This window comes from Vitis riparia, chromosome 7 (assembly GCF_004353265.1).
Source record: "Vitis riparia cultivar Riparia Gloire de Montpellier isolate 1030 chromosome 7, EGFV_Vit.rip_1.0, whole genome shotgun sequence".
NCBI classification, from domain to species: domain Eukaryota; kingdom Viridiplantae; phylum Streptophyta; class Magnoliopsida; order Vitales; family Vitaceae; genus Vitis; species Vitis riparia.
In genome coordinates, this window is record NC_048437.1 from 521607 (window position 1) to 542548 (window position 20942).

Here is a 20942-nt window from a genome sequence, read left to right on the forward strand (position 1 = left end):
TGTTTAAAGTTGTTTTTTCTAAAGTGTTCTGAGCAAAATTGAAAATAAATAGGTTTTTGTTTTCAACTATTTTGAACAACTGTTATAAAAGAACCTATTCTTTAGAAACATCATCAAATAGACCTTTAATTTGTTTTCTTCTCATCTTCGTTAGTGATCATTGATTCAGCCTCTAAGCTAACTCATTCCTTTCTTTTTCTGTCCGTTGGGTATATCCACCACTCTCTCCCTCTCAATATCTATTCCCCATGCACCAAACAATAGCATGGTCGGAATTTCAGGCTTTCAGCCAAGCAAATTTCACTTTATCCTGATTTTTTTTTGTTTTTTTGATACATCTTTTTTTTTTTTTTACTCAATTTAGTGTTAAAGTTTTACGTATCACCTGTAGGTGATCGGTTGAGAAATAGCCTCAACCAATTGAGTCGGTTGTCCAGATTGGTTGAACCAATTGTGGAGACTGGCTGAGGCAAATGAAGATGTATACAAGCCTCCATATCCGTTGAAACTTTGGGTACTCGTAGGGTGTTGCTGAAGTCCCGTTATGGGCCCAAAAATCCCTCCAAAAGGTCTTAAAAAATGAATCAAAAAACTAATGTTAATATCAAATATTGTCCAAACCACTAAGGCGTATTGGGGGTGTATACACTTACCATGCAATGTGCTATGAGGATATTTCATCAATTTTTATTTATTTTTTAAATTTTCATCCCGATATTTCCTAATTCAACCATCAATTTCGTCATGCAATATTCTCATCCTTGACGGTGCTCATGGATGATCTAATCCCATGTTGTTGCGTTGTTTTTGCTTCTGCTTCGCGTGATATTTTCATACATGGATGATATAATCCCACACTGTTTTTGCTTCTTCCATGCATGTATGGCTCATGGATTAACGTAGTTTATGAGTATCAGGCCCATTCTTTTTCCTCTTTGTTATTGAGTAGTAAATGTTTAATGTGATAGCTTTTCATTCAACACAAAAATCCATAAAAGGATTGCTTGCTAACAAGAGTTCAACAGTTAGAATCAAGCGATCCTTTGGGTTTAACAGTTGAAACATCAGGGTTCCTCAAATTATGTCCTTATTACTTTCCTCTTTGGAAACCACTGTTAAAGACACAACAATTTACCAACTTTTTTGTTTGAATAGAAAATAATTTTTCGGAGAGAAGTATTTTAAAATGTTTATGTTGTTTTGGAGAATACTTTAAATTAGGACGGGAACTTTTTTTGCATACAGTAATTTCATGAAAAATAAATAAAAAAACTCCTCCTGCCAGTAGCTGGATTTCGCAGAGGGTTTAACTGATGAGGGATTTTTAAAAAAAATTGGTATGGGGAGTCCGTGACTTGATATATGCGTTTTAAAATTCAACCAATGAAGGATGGACTGATTCTAGATGTAGTACCCATATGCCATTTCCCAGAAGGACTAGAAATTCATACACTGAACCATCAAGTCCAAAATTACAGGCAGAAGATTAGGGTGATGCAATCTGTGAAAAATTTACCCATATAACCAAAAATCAAACATGCGAAGCTGGGAAAAGAGAGTCCCTCTAGCCATAAAATTCTTCCAAAACAAATGAAGAGGAAATGGCCGAGAAACCTTCTCTAGAAATAATATCTAATGTGGACGTTGAAATCAACTAAATCAAAACAGAGATGCGCTTGAGTAACTGTTTATGCTAATGAAATTTTACAGTTTTAATAGCTGTAATGAAAATCTCTAATGACCTGTTTAAAAAGAAGCTCAGTTAGTTTTCTTCTCCTCTTCCTTGGCAGCTATGGCTTCTGCCCCAGTAGAGGCCTGATCCTCCTCACCACCGAAACCAAACTCATTTATTCGTTTCTTGTCCACCGGATACACCCACCTCTGATATATATATATCAGAAATATAACATCTGCAAGGCGTAAAACATGTGAATTAACTAAATCACACGGTCATATTTTGCCAGTTTAAGAATGAGTAAAGAGGAATGAAATATGGTTCACTCTAGTTTGGGTCAGTAGAACATCTTAAAGTGGGAAACCTCAGAAAATCCACAAATACACAAACACAACCAGTTAAACTCGGTCCAGAAAATGTTGAAAGAATAGCACCAAGCATAATAGGGATTACCACCAGCCCCTGTGGCTGAATGTATATCTACTGCATCTGTATCTGGAAGGTGAAGAGCTCAAGTCCTAATTGAAGATTTTCACCTTTACACACTGCATTTAGACAGTGGTTTAGGGCATGTTTGATAACTGTTTTCGAAAACAATTCTGAAAAATAGTTTTTGAAAATTGTTCTTTGACTTTTATAGAGCAAAAGTTTGTTTGAAAACCTAAAATATTTTTAACCTGTTTTTAATATTTTTAAATATGTTTTAAAAATAATTTTTATATCTAGTGTATTATTTTTAATCATTTTATATGTTTGTATAATTATTTCTTAAAACAACCCTCAGAAAACAAGTGAAAACAAATAGAAAACAACTTAAAAAAAGTTCTCTAAAAACACCTATTTTCTACTTTTAAGAACAAAAAACAGAAAATGATTTTTGGTTGTCAAACATATTTTCTATGTTTTTTGTTTTGTAGAACAAAAACTATTTTAAAAAACAATTCCCGAACAGATCCTTGATTTCCCTTTAGCCTCATTTTGAGCCTATTACAAAGAAATGACACTAATAAGACTGCCACTTGGTTATTGTGGCTGCTGGTAGCAGCGACATTATAGTACTGCTGTAGCTCTCTCTCTCTGGGGCCGTTTAATATGATATTGCATCTCTCTATGGCTGTTCCATGTGATATTGCTAACCCCTCATTTAGGAACATGGGAATCAAAGCAAATGAAAACTCAGCAATAAGCAAAAAATAGTGGAATTTTGATTGGAACTCACCATCACGGAACACAGAAAGCCGATGTAGCACTGGCATTTTTATGACAAAGGCAAACAGATCATCTATGATGGTATTGAGGAACTTGTACGTCATCTGCCTCCAGGGTAGATGAGCCACAGATTTCAGCTTATAGTTTATGAACAACTGAGGGCACATCATAATGAAACCTGCAACAAAGTTTTTTGTTCAAGTTGTCAGATATTTATAACGAAAACAAAGATGCGAAAGAACAGATGCTGAGGCGAATTGATGGCCCAACTGGGCTGATGTGAACTCGGGAACAACAGCAGCAGCAGCAGCAGAAAACAAGAAAAGGAATTCAAGGGCTTACCAAACATGTAGACACAGCTTGTGAGTGAAGAAAGGATCCAAGAGTACCAGCTCTTATGTCTCTCATACGTAAGTGAGTAAATAGAAGAACATGCAACAAGCAAGAAGAGCACGTAGGACAAGTACTTCATGGCAATATCATCGTATTCCTTTGTCTTATTCCCAGCATAGGACTCCCGGTCTCGGAACCTCAACTTAGGTATCTTTCCAGTTCTATCAATCTGAGAGAATAAGAGATATTTTGCATTAATTTGGTACAGAATGTCATAAACAACATGAACAATTAAAGAAATTTCTTGTGTGTGCATCCAGAATGCTGTAATGCCAAGGACTGCCAAACCGAGTTGAACATGAGTACAAGTGTGCCCATGAGTATATCATCATAGAGCAAGAATAAAACAGACTACACCCTCAAATACATGAGCAGATGACATATTATAAGCAGATATGCATGCATACAAAAATATCGACATCAACTTATGAGGATGAATTTCCAAGATATACATCAAGAAAGGAACTAATATTAGTTGCAATTAAAGTAGGATTAATATTACTTGGAATTAAATTAGGAATAGTATTTGTTGGAGTTAAATTAGAAGTAGCTAATTAGGTTATAGGAAATTAAAATTGGGGTCTAATAGAAATCCTAATAGACTTTGGATTTCTTAGATAAGTCTATAAATAAGGCTAATTGATGTAAACCAAAGTAATTGATTGATGATTAATAATATTACGTTTTCTTGTATACTCTGCAATTTTGGAAAATTAGAATTGAGGTCATAATAGGCTATTAGAATTTTATAAATAAGATTAATTGATGTAAACCATAGTAACTGATTAATGATTAATAATATAACGTTTTCTTGCCTACTTCACAATTTTCAAGAGTGAGACTCCATTGATTTTCTTCTAGGCAAGACTCCTAGAAAGCCTCAGTGGAACTCTAAAGTTCTATTCCTTCTTCTCCTTATCTTCTCTCTTTGTTTTATTTTATTTTGTTGCATACACTTTATCCCTTACTCTTCTCCTTAAACCCTAAAAAATAGAAACTCTAACCCACCTATTTGATAGTAAGCGACCATCCTAGAGTGGTCTTACATCAGTTTTGGTATCAAAGCAAAAGTTCTTGGCTTGAAGGCATATGCAATTGAGAAGCAGAGCAACATGTGCAACCATGGTTGAAGGCTACAACTTTTTCATGCAACCATTGGTGAACATGTCAAGGCTAAACGAAGGGGAGGATCAGTGATGTACAAGCATCTTGCGAACTCATGTTGCTTGTCAAGGAAGACTATGTATTATGATTATTGATGTTGGTGGTAGTAGTTCCAACTTAGCTTTAGAGGAACTTGGTGTGAAGCTTAATCTAAAGAAGAAAGAGCATTCAAAATCCTATCAAATAGCATGGGTAAATGACACATCTATTTGGGTAAGTTCTCGTTATCTAGTGACATTTAATTTTCGTAATAATTTTTAGTTATCAGTATGGTGTGATGTTTTGTCAATGAAAGTTGTCCATATTGTGTTTGGAAGACCATAACTTTTTGATGATAAGGTCCAACATGATGGATATGTGAACAATTACAAACTTATGTGCAATAGGCATGGGAAGATACTCCGTCGAATGAAGGAAATTCCACCACTTAAACAACTAGAGGAAAAATTAGCATCCTTGAAACCAGAAGAGTCATTAAATACACCTATTAAGAAGCAATTTGAAATTACTAGTGAGGAAGAAATCGCCAATGATGTATCTAGAATGCAAGAGGTGATGTAATTGATCCTAGAACAACCTAACAAAAAGCTCAAAGAAGATGTAAAAGCTTCAAAAGAAGTTGTGCTTGAATTTCCAAGGAAAAACATTATCATGATTGGTGGCAAACATGAAGGATCATATAATATAATAAAAATTGCAAAAATATCTTTTGAATATAGGAAATTCAAGAATCTTATTTTTCTATAAGACAGTTCACAAGAAGAGTGTGAGAAGCAACTCTCCAAAAACTTGTTAGTGACACAATTCTTTTGAGAACAATCAACTTGTTTTACGACATTGGCAAGTTTTTTGAAGTTTGGTGCTTGTCTTGCATGAATTGAACAAATTTAAGAGATCAAGAGACTTGTCTTACCATGGTAAAGAATCGATGAAGAAAGAAAGAGTGGAAGGCATTGTTCAGGATTTCAATTGACCATGAAAACTCACTAAAACTTGAAGTAGAGTTTTTTTTCAAGTCGAGGGAAATTGATGAGGATGAATCTCCAAGACATACATCAACAAAGGGTATTAATATTACTTGCAATTAAAGTAGAATTTGTATCACTTGGAGTTACATTAGGATTAGTATTTGCCAGAGTTAAACTAGGAGTGGCTAATTAGGTTATAGGAGAATTAGAATTATAGATATAACAGGTTATTAGAATCCTAGTATACTTTGGATTTCTTAAGAAGACTATAAATAAGACTAATTAATGTAAACTATAGTAATTGACTAATGATTAATAATATACTTTTTCTTGAATACTTAGCAATTTTCTTCTAAGTGAGACTCCTAAAAGGAGTTGGTGCGACTCTTAGGTTCTATCCCTTTTTCTCCTTATCTTCTTTCTCTGGATTTTATTTTATTTTATTTTGTTGTCAATACACTTTATCCCTTACTCCTCTCCTTAAACCTTAAAAGACAAAAACTCTAACCCACCTATTTGATTGTAGGACAACCATCGCTCAGACATCTTGTTTCTAAGCTGGTGACCTTCAAGCCAAAAATTCATAACTAAATAGGACACATTCACCAGGGAAACCTAAGCCACATCATCCATGCACATGTTAAGGTGATATGGAATTATGGACCCAATCTAATATATTAGACCAAGATTAATGTTTATGGAATACCTAAAGAAGCTGGCTTGTACACAACAAGACCCCTAATTAAACTCAAAGTACAACCTTAAGAGGGTAGAAATAAAGATAAAACAGCTGTAGTAACAGGAATGTTAATTCACTGCAACATCCAAAACAGTAACATCACAGTAAGTTTTTATGATAAGTAGCAAGTACTAGCTAAAAATAATTAAACCAAGTAAAAATCCATTTAGATAGTAATATTTCTGATACCCAATTTTCCTTTTCTCCTTTTCTTGTTATCATCCTATGCAGCAAAATATAAATCTCAACTTTCCTATAAAAAAAAAAGTGTCATGCTACATAAGATTTGCTGTAAGTGAACACTTCCTAGTTTCTTTACTGACCATAGAAACATAAAAATTTCTCTAGGCTACAAGAAAACATAAACAAGCAAGCCAACAGTTACAAAATCTACCAAAAGTAAATGATCCCAATATGTAATCACAAATTATACCTCTATGTGCATGGCCTTTCCTATTTTCCAAAACTCAATGCAGCAACCAACTCCAGAACTTGCAAGTATCATCCATGATGTGTCGTTGTCAAGTAAATAGAGGAAGACAATCAACTGAGATATAAAGCTCACAACAACCGACTTTGCAGATAGTCCTTCCATAGACTTGTTTTTGTTCCAAAATTGGATATCTGAAGAGGAAAGCAAAATAGATTAATAAGCTACATTCATCATGAAAGATCACACAAGCCTCAAAGTTAATGCAGAAATGAGAAATTGAAACATGCAATTATACTAATAATTGTCACTTGCCATTCTTGAATGCCAAGAAATCAAACACCGAATGAAGACATGAGACCACCATTGTAACCACCAGGAGATAAGGATTTCCTTCCAAGAATACCCTCTGATAGAAATAGAATGATAATATAATCAGGATTTGAAAGATAAGCATACATATCAATCCGATATTTGTATAATAGATGACAGAAGCAAAAAGAAATAAAAGTGACATAGATAAATGACCATAATGGGACTCAGAATCTTGAATTCTTTTTATTTTTTATTTTAATAAACAGTAGCCCAAATTTTCACTGCAGAAAATATGAATATGATAAATGTTCTACTCGACCACATTACCATTCTCTGAAATCATACCATTGTAATATACTGAGGATTGTGTTATATCTAGATTCACTAAATTCGTCCAACATTCTCTAACCAGTAACTTAACCCTGTACAAGTAACTACAGTGCCACCATTTCATATGTAATCTGGCTGTTGGAAAAGTATATGACCTGATGATAAGAGAACATGGAAGTGGAGTGGTGGCACATAATAGCATCATAGTCTTTTCAAATGGCCAATTTCACATGTTGGTTTTGATAACATTTTATCCCCCCCTAGTTTTAAAAGGCACACGTAAAGCGTGCCTAGGCCCAAAGCACAACTACTCCCTAGTTATCGTGCTTTGCTTGCCAAGGCACGTGCCTTGTTGAAGAGGCGTGCTTCATCTAATCTACTTTACTCTTTTTTTTTTTTTTTTGGATAGATAAAAACACATTCATTAAAAAATAAAAAGTGCCACTAGGATGCACCAAAGTACACGGGAGACGCCTAATAGCACAAAAAACAAGAAAGAATCCCTACAAGAAAGAACCCCTACAATAAAGAACACCTTCATCTAACAAAAACCCAACCACTCAACAAAATCAAGTAAAGACATAGAATCTATCTCTACGTACTGCTTTACCCAAGTAAACAAATTTCTAAGGAAGAACATATTCAAAAAAAGAGTTGATGCTCCTCGTTATCAAACAATACATTCTTTTTTAAACAATTCTATTCTTGAAATTTTTAATTGTACATTGAAATTTATATAATTTCATTACTTTTTTGTTGATTGCTTCTTTTAAATGTTTCGAATCTTTTGATCGAATCTTAAACCTTTTATTGATTGGATTGGATATCGGATCATGTTTTATAAAATTGATATGCATCCTAGGTCAAGTTTTATTTCACTTAGGTGTACCCCTTGTGTTGCGCCTTGTGCCTAAGCTATAGGAGACTTTTGCACCTTAGGTGCACATTGCACCTTTTAAACCTATGGATCCCCCTAAACATTGAGAAGAGTAACAAGAACTTCAAAAGTTGGATATTTTTTATAAAAAAAATGTTAATTATTTTATGTGAGAATCATCAAAATCCAGTAAGAAATTTATATTTTTAAGATTCTAGAACATCAAAAAATCAAAATAAAATTTGAAGTTCTTGAAAATTTTGATAAATTTGAAGCCGGTTTCAATGAGATTCAACTAAAAAAGGAGCACATCAACAGTAAGCAATCTGTTTCTAGTTGCAGAAAAAGGTAGGTTTTGAAAGCACAAGCAATTGATAATGGCTGCCAGATGAGCATTTACGGTCTAATAATTCTATTAATCTTGAGAATCAAAGCACAATTTTAAAGTGAAAATCTACCAAAATTAGTTCATGTTTTTGTAGCCAAACTTCAACATTTTGAGTTATAGAAAATACTATACCTTCAGTTCGTCAGCCTCGCCTTCAATCATGCTTCCGTAGCTACGGTGAATCTGGAATGACTGATCAATCTGCAGGAATAGTTGCCACTTGGTCATGCTTATGGGACCCACCTCTAGATTCAGTGGAAATTCTTTCACTGTATCATTGATTGGTATCAACTTATCTCTAAGTAACCAAAACTCGTTGAAGAAAACGGTAGGATAGTAATTCCTTGTACTAGGCTCCACATTCAAGTCTGTGATCTTATGTCAAGGAACTCAATGCTTACATGTAACCCAAACTGCACTTAAAGAGCAGTTGCAGATTTTGCAAACTAATTCCCCCCACAAAATGCAAAACAATTGGACCCCTAAGGACAACACAGTGGCATGGACAGATTTTGATGACTCCCCCACATGGATATCAAAACAAAAATAAAATTTAGAAGAACAATGTTTCAAAGAAAAAAGAAGTGAGTTTATTCAAACTGGAATACACATTTGCATACAAATAGGTAGGAAATTCTTCCAGGTTCTAAAATAACCAATGCCTATATGATGATCTTGCATACTTAGATTACAGAAGGATAGGACTTGCTACATTTCAGTTCTTAAGCACAAAGAAATCAATCAACATATAATGCAGATGTGATTTTGAAAGTGATGCATCTTATGGAATAAAGCATGCCTCCCCCACCACACACACATTATACTTCATGCACATTCTCCTTTATCAGTTTATGGCAAATTCTTTATTTATCAGGAACAGATAATAATACCCAGAGGGAAAGAGAACTGTTTTAAGTCATAGCCAAACTAATGTACTTTCCATAATATAACTAATATTACATTTCTTCTACATTAACACATTTATCAAATGATGAAACAAGCAGTAATTTTATAACCAGTGACGTAATCACCCAAAAAAATTCTTTTAGATTCCCAGAATTGCATACAGAACTATATATAGATTGATGATAGTAGAAGATTCAAGGATACAAGGAGCAATATTTGGTGGAACGCCATTTTGTGAATATCTGCAAAAAGATCGTCAGAGATTACCATGTTTACCAATAAAGTAGCTCATGATCATTGAGGAGTGAAAAGTAAATGAAAATAAGAATATGCACAATTTTATTGTCCTCGATAAATTTACCACAAAAATATAAAATTTCAAAACAGACCGTTATCAATATATTCACCTAAAAAACGTCTTAAGGTAAAAATGTACAGATAGAAATGAATCTTACAGCTGAGGAAGTCAACAATTAAACACATGAAAGCAGGTAGAAGCAATAATAATGGAATCATCAAAGGAATTTGTGGGAGTGACAACAAAGAAGGCAACAGTGTGCCTATATTATTATTATTGCTGTTGTTATCATTGTTCTCAGTGGTGGGTGTATTCAGAGTTCTTGGTAATGAAATCGGCAGTAACTTGATAGAAATGTAAGTGGTGCCATGATGATGGTGTGATCATGATTGATGCTTATTATCATTAGTAGCATGTACTGTCAGAAATGCTGGCAGCAGAATCAACAATGATTGAGGTGCTAAAAATCTTGGTAGTGTTAATAATGATTCTAACAAAACACCTTTTTATTTTTCAGATCGCAAGGCTTAAGAATCCTTAGTTGTTATTACAAGTAGAAGCTTTCAGCAGAGATATAACACTATTTGCTCATCCTCTTACAGCCTACCACCTCTAGTCTAACCCTGAGGGAAGACCTTATCCAGGATCTGGATGCGGAGTTCAGTTATAAGGAACCAAGCTGCCCAGCACCAACAATCATAAGGTTCTACACTTCAAACACCAATATGGCTCACAGTATAACTCAGATGATGTAGTACAGCCACTTCCAGAGTAGGCATTCAATATGCCCAGCATAGGAGTGGTCAAAGGTGAATATGATGGCCAAGATTTTTATTCACATCAGTATCAATTCAAGTCCTTACTGAGGCCCTTTATGTGTCACTAATCAGCCTTAACAAGTTTGGCCTTGCAGGCTTCAGGCCCAGTGGAGCTTTTGATCGCTCTTGATGTAAGATGGAAAAAGCTAAAATTCTGGACCATCCTTCCCATATGGATGAGGAAAATTTCAGCAGTGATCCAGAAGTGGAGAACGATAATTCCATTAGCTGCCAAAGGAACTGAATCAATGAAATCCAATCTAGATCAATGTTCTAAAAAACTGGATTAGCCTAGGAAGTTGAACTGCACAGTCAACCAAAACAAGTCATCTGTCTCATTTGCACAGATCCCAGAACTATTTGCAGTAGCAGTTCTCTAAATACTGAATCATTCAAAAGAAGTGGTCAGACCTTTCAAAAAGATAACTCAATCCCAGGTTTAACAAATATTCCCTCTTTGCCTGCTTTGATATGCAACCCATTTTAGGGTTCTCATAACACATTACTCTTCTTTTGCACAAATTGTGGCTCTTTTCAATGAGATAAGATCTAAGAAGCCATAAACCCATTACTATTGCTTGATGGATCTCATTGATTCAAAGAATATAAAGATTTTTTGATAAGTCAGCGAAAAAATACATTAATTGCACTTATCTAAAGGTGTACAAAGTACATGGGTCAGATACAAAGGGTGTCAAAAGGCAAAAACTTCAAAGAAGAGAATATTGAGAGCATGACCCTGTTTCCCCGCAAAGGCATGTCTGCAGTGAAGAAAGCATTATATGCCTTCACTAATGGTAGATTGTAATGAATACAACCATCTAGAGGCTTCATTCATAGTAGATTTCGCTAGAGACCAAAGTTTCATATTCACCTTCTTCAATATTTTCTTAGAATATCAAAATGAATGGCCCCACATAGGTATTTCATTCCTTACATTTATACATTAACTATTTATGATATCACCGAACCCACTGACTGTGATGGTTGAACCACTTGACCAAGAACCAGCTCTTTTTACAGGTTAATGAGGATTTCAGGCTTAAAATCATAGCATGAGAATCCAAGGAGTTAGAAGAAAACCTCATTTTGATTCCAGGAAATAATAGCAATGCTAAAATGGAAGAAATGACCACTCACAACTGTAACCAACCAACAGGAAAGATGGTCAGAAACTTTATCATGTGCAACCTAGAATTTCCAAAACTGTTTTCCACTGGGACTGTTCTTCTGCCTTTCCTTTTCTCTAGGCATGCATGCTTAGAACTCTTACAACATATTCTCAAATAAAAACTGGTTTTAAATAAAAGCAAATGTTAGAACTACAGTGACATGTGTGGTACAAAAAAAGAAGAAAAGAAAAACTATAACAATTTTCAATATAAATGATGCATCAGAATTTACATGCAGCAGCAAATTTCGTATTCCTAAATAGAACCATACAAGAAATTTGGGAAAATGTGATCATTTGTCTCTAAATGCACCAATTCTCACAAAGCTCAAAGATGGTTTATACTAAAAGCAAACATACCTTGTGAAATCATCAACTAAATTAATTGTAATATTTGGTTTCCAATATGAGATCCAATCCACAGGACCTTCGTCTTTTGAATCAGCCTGAGTGTCCTCAACCATCTGAAGCAACCAAACAGAAAATAAATACAGAAAAGTAACAGAGGAAAAAAAACACAATAAATAAAAAATGCAATAAGAACAATTCAAGATAAAGATGTACTATCTTGTGAATTGCTCAAGATGAATCTTGTATCAATTTCTGGTCAGTTGCAATTAATAAAACTTATATCATGGATGATAAGATCTAATTTCTTGGTTTATATGGAAACAAGATTGTATTAATAGATAAAAACAATGAAAAAGAAACAATAAGCTGTTCTTCAAAGAAGCAAGATTGTATTGATAGATAAAAACATGAAAAGAAAGGATAAGCTGTTCCTTGAACTAAGAACAAGGAAGCTAAGAGATCAAACTTTTCTTTTCTTCCCTTCTCCTAGCTGATTTTGTTACATATTTCTTCTACCCTTTGTACCTAACATATAATAAAAATCATCATACACCTTAATTTTGTTATAGGAAACTTAAATATTATTAGAATACACAAAAATATACAAATGACAAGAGATTCTTCCAGTTAAAAAAAACAAAAAGGGGAAAGGAAAAGCAATACTCAAACAGCAGTTCCCAACAAGAAGAACAAGTCACATCCATATAAACCCAGGTTCTGAAAAGGTTCTGACAATAGGTTCCATATATTACATATAAAGGCCTCCAATACTCAGCTGACATAGGGTTCCTGAAAAGCATCCATCAACATTCAGCCTGAGGTACCTAGCTAGAGACAGACCTGATAACATCGTTCGAATGAGTTAGGCAAAATCATCTCCAATGTATTCCAGGCTAACACAACTGAACAATGCCAATAGGAACACCAGGTAACTCTTTAGTATTCACCCACAAGGAAGATGACCAGTACTATCCAAGAGCTCACCAACAGGCCCATAAGTCCCAAACTTAGCCTCATCTCAATTTACACCTTTTTATGAATTTTAGAATTTCAATATACGTGTAAGTTCTATAACATAATTTTTTGCCCTAATTGTTGTTTAGACCTCTACAGGACACCACCAAGTTTCTAGCAACTCTTGCAAAATAGCCTACAGTCTCATTCCACATATTGGCTTCTAATTCAATTTTAAGAATTTACCATTAAGCAAAAAACAGACAAGTAAATGGAAGGAGATGATCACCTTATAAAAAGAAGGCGGGAAAAGAAAAGAGGAAAAAAAACAAGAAACAACCTTTTCTCAAAAAGTTAGTACAGCACAAGGATGAGCACTCGTGAGGAGATAAGGTATTACAGAAGGCAAAGAGGGGAGGATAAAACCTTCTTAAGTGAAGGCAGGGAAAAAAATCTCTAGAAGGCAATGCAGAAAAAGGACAAGAGTTCCTGACGTTGAGGCCATAAAGAATTAGAGGGGCAACAGAAGAAGAAAAAGAATACAAAGCCAACCAAACAAAAAACCCCGACTCAAGGGCAGATAGAAGCACCACACAAACAAAAAATTGGGGTCAGTCCAATCACAACTCCACACCAATATTAACAAAACCCCATCCACCCTCACCCTGACCAATAAAAAAATCTCCCATTGCAAATTATCATAGTGGCAGTCAAATAAAAAGTACTGAATGGTCAAAAATTACAACCATCCTATTTCTATTGCATGGAGATATTGCATAAGGGGATCACAGCATGGTCAATTCATTAGTTCACAATCCTCCATTTATTGGCAATGTTCAAGACAGACTTATATAGGCGCCTGGAACTCAGATAGAAAGCTTGTTTTATTAAAGAAAAGACGTGTTTTACGTACAAACTTTGAAACAAAACATGGGTTCTTATCATTTGATCCATGAATCCATGCAGAAAATTACACTAATAAATAAACATTAGGCATGGCTCTCCTGATGTTTTGGCCTACAATTAATTAACTAAGAAGATTTGACATGCTTCTAGATAATAAATGGAAGCAATTACTAAGTTCATTGGCAAAAGATAATCAGAAACAAAAAAGAGGGGTAAAAAAGAAGAAAGAAAGGAACAACAAACAAACAGACAAACAAATAAACCCAATGCTGCATCCAAGTACTTGATTGAGACATAACCAGATATTTTCCTAAGATTAGGAGAAAAAATGCTAGGAAACTGATAAAAAATGCCACATGGGATCAGAGAAACACCAAAAATCTATCAACAGTTAAGAGTAAAAAAAAAAGATAATCTTTTGTATCTAAAATTCATATGTAACAGATTTTCTGAAATAATTCACACAAGTATTTTATCAAGGACAAACCTCAGATGCTTTTACAACCTCATTAGATTCTTTGGAATTCCCGAGCAGGCTCTTTCTTTTATCTGCTCTTGACTTAGGTAAGTATATCACAACAGCTGAAATCAAGGAGAAGGGAAGTCTCATCGGATGCAATCACTCTGCTTTTCAATCAATGTATAAGTAAAAAACTTAGAATCTGTAAAAAGACATAATCTTACGGTGTGTCCTCTCAAAGGCAGCTAACTTATCATACTCAGGATCATTTGGGTCTGGAGGGTAACCAGAGCGTGCAAAGAAAACATGAGCGTAGAGGCTACCATTGTGCTTCAAAGCCTGGAAAAAAGGAACGTGTTCATATTTTTCTACTACAATGCTCCCAAAGCACGGCTCCGGCAGCAAAGTTTAGGGGTGAGAATGAGGAGGTCCAGGTTTCAATCCATGTAAAAAATGTTTAAAAAGAAAGAAGTTAAGTAATGATCTATAACACAACCCAAATAACAGAAACATAATTAGATTATTTTACAGATCTTACAGGGAAATTGGAAAGTCAATATGTAAGCATATTAGCATATAAAATCACACATCAGAGTTATATTTAGTGATTCCTAGGGATGGTACCTCAGATGGATAATACTTCAAAGAAAGAGACCTGGTACTCTGTGGTCCCCAAACTGCATATGGGATATTAGTCTCATGCCAAATGAGTGCACCTTCACTATTGAAGTCACTGAACTTCTCTTGTTCAGAAAGATAAACCCACATGTCCTGAACACAAATATATAATAATTAGAATAGAATTGAAGAATTGCAAATGAGATTGAAAGAAATCACGAGAAGTTGCCATCAACAAAACAATCATATCATATGACTATAAAACAATAGTGACCAAAGGATCAATTATCAGTTATAACTACACCTCTTCCAGTTGATGAGCACCATGTGTTCTCATGTCCATCAAAAGGAAAGCACCCTGCTTTCCCCATAAGCAAGGACAAAACGACACTAACATCTTGTTTTTCATGATGAAGTTTATTGTTTAAAAAGATTAAATACATAAATAAAGAAGATCTTTCATGCTGAGGAAAGTAATTCAAGTTTATGTGACCACACAACCAAATCCTGAACAACAAATTATTTTTGGAGGTGGCAAATGATGATGGTAATAGAAAATCTGCTCCTAGGCAATCTAACACACCAGAACACCAGAAACATGAGACTTTGAAAGACCAACAGAAGATTTTTCTTGAGGCATTCACATTTTCAAGCTTAAAACATAGTGTTAAAATGTGTAAACTTATACATTTAGCTCATCCAAGTGGGTAGTCAACATCTTATTGTCTAGGCCAGAAGCAGATTATGTTCCATAGTTCTCTGATAGGACTCTTTTTGTTGACAAAAGTCTCAGCTTCCCTTTCAATCCAAATAGTTCATAGGATGGGGGAAAAGGCACACTACAAAAGGACTCCCCTCGTCCTTGCCATAGCTCTGAAAGGAGAAAGCCAACATGTCCAGGGAGTTACTGGAGGCCACCACTTCCTGATCAAAGGGAAAAGATGCTGACACAAACCAAATGCAGCAAGACAATAAAGAAAGATGTGGTCAACTGATTTCCCATTCTTTCTACAAACAACATATTTATTCAGGTTGATCCTTTGTAAAATCTCCTATTTAAAGAAAATAAATAGTGTTCACTTTCTTGTAAGGCATCAATCATGAAAACATTCTACGGAGCTATAGAATTCCAAATTTTGATACAGTTATTGAGGAACAAGTCAGGAAATGCTTCCTATACAGGAAACAACAAAACTAATTGTCTAGCTTCAAGGTGAATGGCAGAGATGGAGAGGGTTTGGAGATCTCTCATTTGTTATTTGCCGATGATACTTTGGTTTTTTTTTTTTTTTTGTGAGGCCACCATTCTCAAATGAACTACTGAAGTTGGCTTCGCATGTGGTTAGAGGCCATTTTGGGCTTGAGGATAAATCTTAGCAAGAGTGAGCTAATTCCAGTAGGGAGACTAGAAAACCTGGAAGATTTGGCTTCAGTTCTAGGTTGTAAGGAGGGAGTTCTTCCAACCACCTACTTGGGCTTTCCCCTTGGTGCCCTCTCAAATTCTTTGGCAATGTAGGATGGGGTGGAAGAGAGGTTTCACAAAGATTGGCTTTGTGGAAAAGAGAGTATATCTCCAAAGTGGGGAGGCTTACTCCGATTCGTAGCACTTTATCTAGCTTACTCATTTACTTTATGTTGCTTTTCCAGATGCAGAGGAAAGTGAGGTCAAGATTGGAATAGATTCAAAGGGATTTCCTTTGGGGAGGAGGGCATTTAGAAGAAAGCCTCACTTAGTGAATTGGGTTACAATTTGTGCAAATAAGAAAGATGAGGGTTTGGGAGTAGGCAACTTGAATCACTCAACAAGGCTCTTCTTAGCAAGTGGGTTCGGTGGTATGCAATTGAAAGAGAGGCTTTATGAAAGCAATTTATAAAGGACAAGTATGGGGAAATTGAAGGAGGGTGGTGTTCAAAGGAAGTGAGTGAAAGATATGGGGTTAGGCTTTGGAAAGCCATAAGGAAGTTATGGGCGATGTTTATCACTAAAGTCTCCTTTTCTGTGGGTGATGGAAGGAGGATTAAGTTTTGGAAAGATAGGTAGTGTGGTAGTGAGCCGTTATGTGATTCTTTCCCCTCTTTCTTTGCCTTAGCAAGCTCAAAAGGGGCATGGGTGGCGGATATGTGGGACCAATCTCTTGGCAGTAATGGTTGTTGGATTCCTAACTTCTCTAGGAATCTAAATGATTGGGAGGTTGATAATGTGGAGCTTCTTCTTTTGAGACTTAAGGATAAAAAGGTGATTGGGAGAGTAGAGGATTAGGTGCTCTGGCTAGAAACAAAGAGCGGTTCTTTCTCTATGAAGTCCCTCTACTCTAGCTTTCAAACTAGGAGTTTTGACCACTTCTCAATATCTATAGTTTGGAACTCTTGGGTTCCACCTAGGGTGTGTTTCTTTGCTTGGGAGGCTTCATGGGGTAAAGTTTTGACTCTAGATCGCCTCTAGAGAAGAGGATGGTCCCTAGCAAACAAATGTTTCCTTTGCCTTTTTCAAGAGAAGCCCATTGACCACATTTTGCTTCACTATAGTGTAGCAAGGGCTTTGTGGCAGCTTTTGTTCTCCCTTTTTGGTGTTTCTTGAGTGTTGTCTTCTTCTGTAAGAGAGACTTTGTTGGCTTGGCATGTATCTTGTGTTGGAAGGAAGCAAAGGAAAGCGTGGGGAGCAGCCCCTTTGTGACTCTTTTAGATAATTTGAAAGGAGAGAAATAGAAGGTCATTCGAGAATTAGGAGTTCTCCATCCTAAGGCTAAAAAACTTATTCCTCTGTAACTTGTTCTCTTGGTCCAAGATGTACATAACTGTAGGCCCTATGTCCTTTTGTGACTTTATTGATTGGTCGGGTGATCACTAAGGGAGGGAGTAGTTTTTTGTCTCCTTTTCCTTTTTTTGGCCATCTTTTGATAGTTGTTGTACACATCCTATGTACTTTGGTGCGCTTTCTTTATGGCACTTTTAATGCATTTCTTGTTTACCTATCAAAAAAAGTCTTTCTAAAAACATCATTAACCCAATTGGTGTCTCATCCATTGTTCTGCAACCCATATTTACTTTTGATAGTGCTAGAAAGATGTTGGAACCCTAGTAAATCTCAATGCCCCCTTATCACTTAAGGCACTATTTCATGCCAAAATTCCTCACATTAACTTGCAGACCACATCTGATATGAAAGATAGACAGGAGATAAGTGGAAATGTGAACGAGACAAGATATAATTCAAATTATCATACCCCTAACAAAAGACACTCTTTCAAGGAGGTCCACCAAAAGAGAAAAGAGGAAGCGAGATCAAGGATCTACCTTGTAAAGCCTCTCGAGGCCTCAATCCAAACCCTCAAGAATATTTTTTTGGATGAATATAACACAAATGATAATCTGAAGAAGTATGAAGTACGAAATGAATGACAAATTTGAAAACTTTAACTTTTGATTTTGAAGATGAAACAAGAAAAAAGAGGATATGGAAGTAACAGAAAACCCACAACTCTTTAAGAAATAAGAAGACTAAAATGAGATGAAGATATGAGCACAATTGAAAGAATAGTTTTTGTTCATTTAAGGGTCTTCCAAAGAAAAATAGGAATTTTTAATTCTAGATTTACTTTGTATCTATTTGTTTGTTCTTTAAAACAGATGGGCATCCATACCTATCTTTCATGTTACCTAATGTATTGTCTTTATCGAGTTAAATTATCAAACTAAGGGTGGAAGGCGAGGACCAGGGAACATGTGTTTCCTTCAATAAATTGTAATCAGGTGGAAAGCGCTAACACACAACACATGTTTTCCCTCAGCACCGGCCGGGGTTTACAATTACTCTTCATCCACTCTCATTTCAATGACCAAACCACATCTCATCAATCATTGCAAAACTGAAAAAACTCAAATAGAAGTGGAAAAGAAAAGACTGCATCAGTAATCTAGACACTAGGATTTCATGTACTGGTGTGGAAATATCCTAGTCATTGACTCGATAATGGATTCTCCATGCCAGCCAAAAAGACCCAAAAGGATGCTTTTGTAGCCATATATCAAACCTATGAGATAAAAGGCCAAAACTTTATACAGCTTATAGAGTAGTCAAACCTGTCTCTCCCCCAAACTTTGTCTAGTCAATGAGAACGATGACTAGACTGGACATGGAGTCAGTTAATGAAGTCAAGCTATTTCCTTGTTCAAATACAAGGTCAACCTACTGGCCTACCTACCATTGAGTACAAGTAGCATATCCTAAATCTAGTCAACAAGGACAAAGACCAGATGCTAGGTTAAGCAAACTAAAGAAGACCGGCTATTTCCTTAATCTAACACAACGAATAACTACCAGCCTAATAGCCAGTAGTAACCCATAAGTGGTAAGGAGTCAATATGATGCAATAACAGTGTCGTAATTCCCAACAATAAAACATTTTATTTTTTAGTTATCTTCTTAGAATTAGGATCCCTTTCGAAGTTCATCACTTTCGAGCGAAAAATCCAAGACTCAAAAAATTCAATTTATTTTCTCACCGAGTGAAGAATAGGTCTGAAAACCTAGAATTCTGGCGAACAGGATTACGAATCTCATGGTAATTGGAACCTAACTCAAAAAATTTTACAAAAAAAAATAACAATATCATTAAAAAATCACTTCAACGAATTCAAATAGTCTCAGATTCAAAATTTATAAATAAATAAAAAATCAATCGATTTTCTCGCCAACCAAACAAAGTACAAAAAGGTAGAAAAACAGCAACGATCAAACAAAACTAACACAACATCCAGATCACACGACACATGTATACAACACACACACATACATATATATACACATAGGAAAGAAAAACAGATGATATAGAGAGAAGAGTACAAGAGGCTCGGCTTTCTGGAAGAGATTGGAGATCTGAATAGCTGGGTCAGAAGGAGTCGGCTTTCTCGGAGAGAACAACTTGGAAGCAAAGTACCAGAACACCGCAATCCTAATGATTCCGGCGATCGTCTGCCTGTAACCCGGCTCCTGCCGCTGCGCTCCTCCTCCGCCTTCGCCACCGCCTTCCACTGCTGCTGGTGCCGCCGGCGGCGCCATGGTGTGAAGAGAGGAGAGAATTGTTGATGCTCCGAGGACGAGATTGCAAATATATTTTAGATATATAATTTAAGATATGAGAGAACGCCCTCGGAACAAAAGTTGAGACTGTAGAGAGGAATCTTCCCCTCACATTATTTATAGAACTTTCGGTTTTATTTTTATTTTTATTTTTATTTTTATTTTTAATATGCATTTCAATTTTTTTCTATAAAAATAAAAACTATTGATATGTGAGATAATGTTGTTAAAATATATATTTTTTTAAATTATTAATCAAACTTCCTTATTACCACACAATACATGATTTTGAGTTTTCCTTTATATTAATTAGTGATGATTAGTAAAATTTAATACTTATATCTTAATTAATTAAGATGATTTGAAGTTAAATTATTCTTAAATTATTTATTTAAGACTTATTTATTAAAGTTATCTAGTAAAATTATTTTTTTTAAATTATCAAATTAAGATATTTTTCCTCATTAATTTCAACTAATATTTACCATTATTTATGAAAATAAAATACATACAATATATTCATATTAGATATATAAACAAATAAAATAAAATCAAGATTTTATTTTAACTTAATACTTAAAAGCTATTTGAGCGTTTCTAATCTTTTTAACACTTAAAAAAATTTTATCATTTAAGTGTTAAAAATATTAAAAATGTTTTCTAAAATCACTACCAAATACCGAAATCATTAAATTGATTTATCAAATAACCTTTTTTAAGTATTTGGTTTAATTGATTATACAAATTTGAAACAAATGTTTTTAGCATATGATTGTAAATATTCACATGTCAAGAAAATTTTGCAAATTTGTGTGAAGGAAAAAATCTAATTAAACATACATGAATTTTACTATTTTGTAATTATACCCATCTTTTTTTAAGAACATACGGA

The 20942-nt window shown here is 34.9% G+C and overlaps 1 protein-coding gene across 2 annotated transcripts; it reads right to left on the reverse strand.

Annotated features, from left to right (window-relative positions):
• Positions 1–1486: 1486 nt before the first annotated feature.
• LOC117917833 (cleft lip and palate transmembrane protein 1 homolog) lies at positions 1487–20118 on the reverse strand. Of its 2 annotated transcripts, none has more exons than XM_034834258.1 (12): positions 19814–20118; positions 14977–15123; positions 14577–14691; positions 14398–14474; positions 12042–12145; positions 9599–9636; positions 8621–8856; positions 6894–6987; positions 6582–6772; positions 3227–3446; positions 2895–3062; positions 1487–1910 (listed from the first exon to the last, which is right to left on the reverse strand). In XM_034834258.1, the coding sequence occupies exons 1-12, from the start codon at positions 20027–20029 to the stop codon at positions 1759–1761; spliced, it is 1758 nt and encodes a 585-aa protein (XP_034690149.1). In that variant the 5' UTR covers positions 20030–20118; the 3' UTR covers positions 1487–1758. The 2 variants fall into 2 exon arrangements, with proteins under 2 accessions (XP_034690149.1, XP_034690148.1); XM_034834257.1 differs by having other exon boundaries at positions 14380–14474.
• Between the last annotated feature and the right edge of the window lie 824 nt (positions 20119–20942).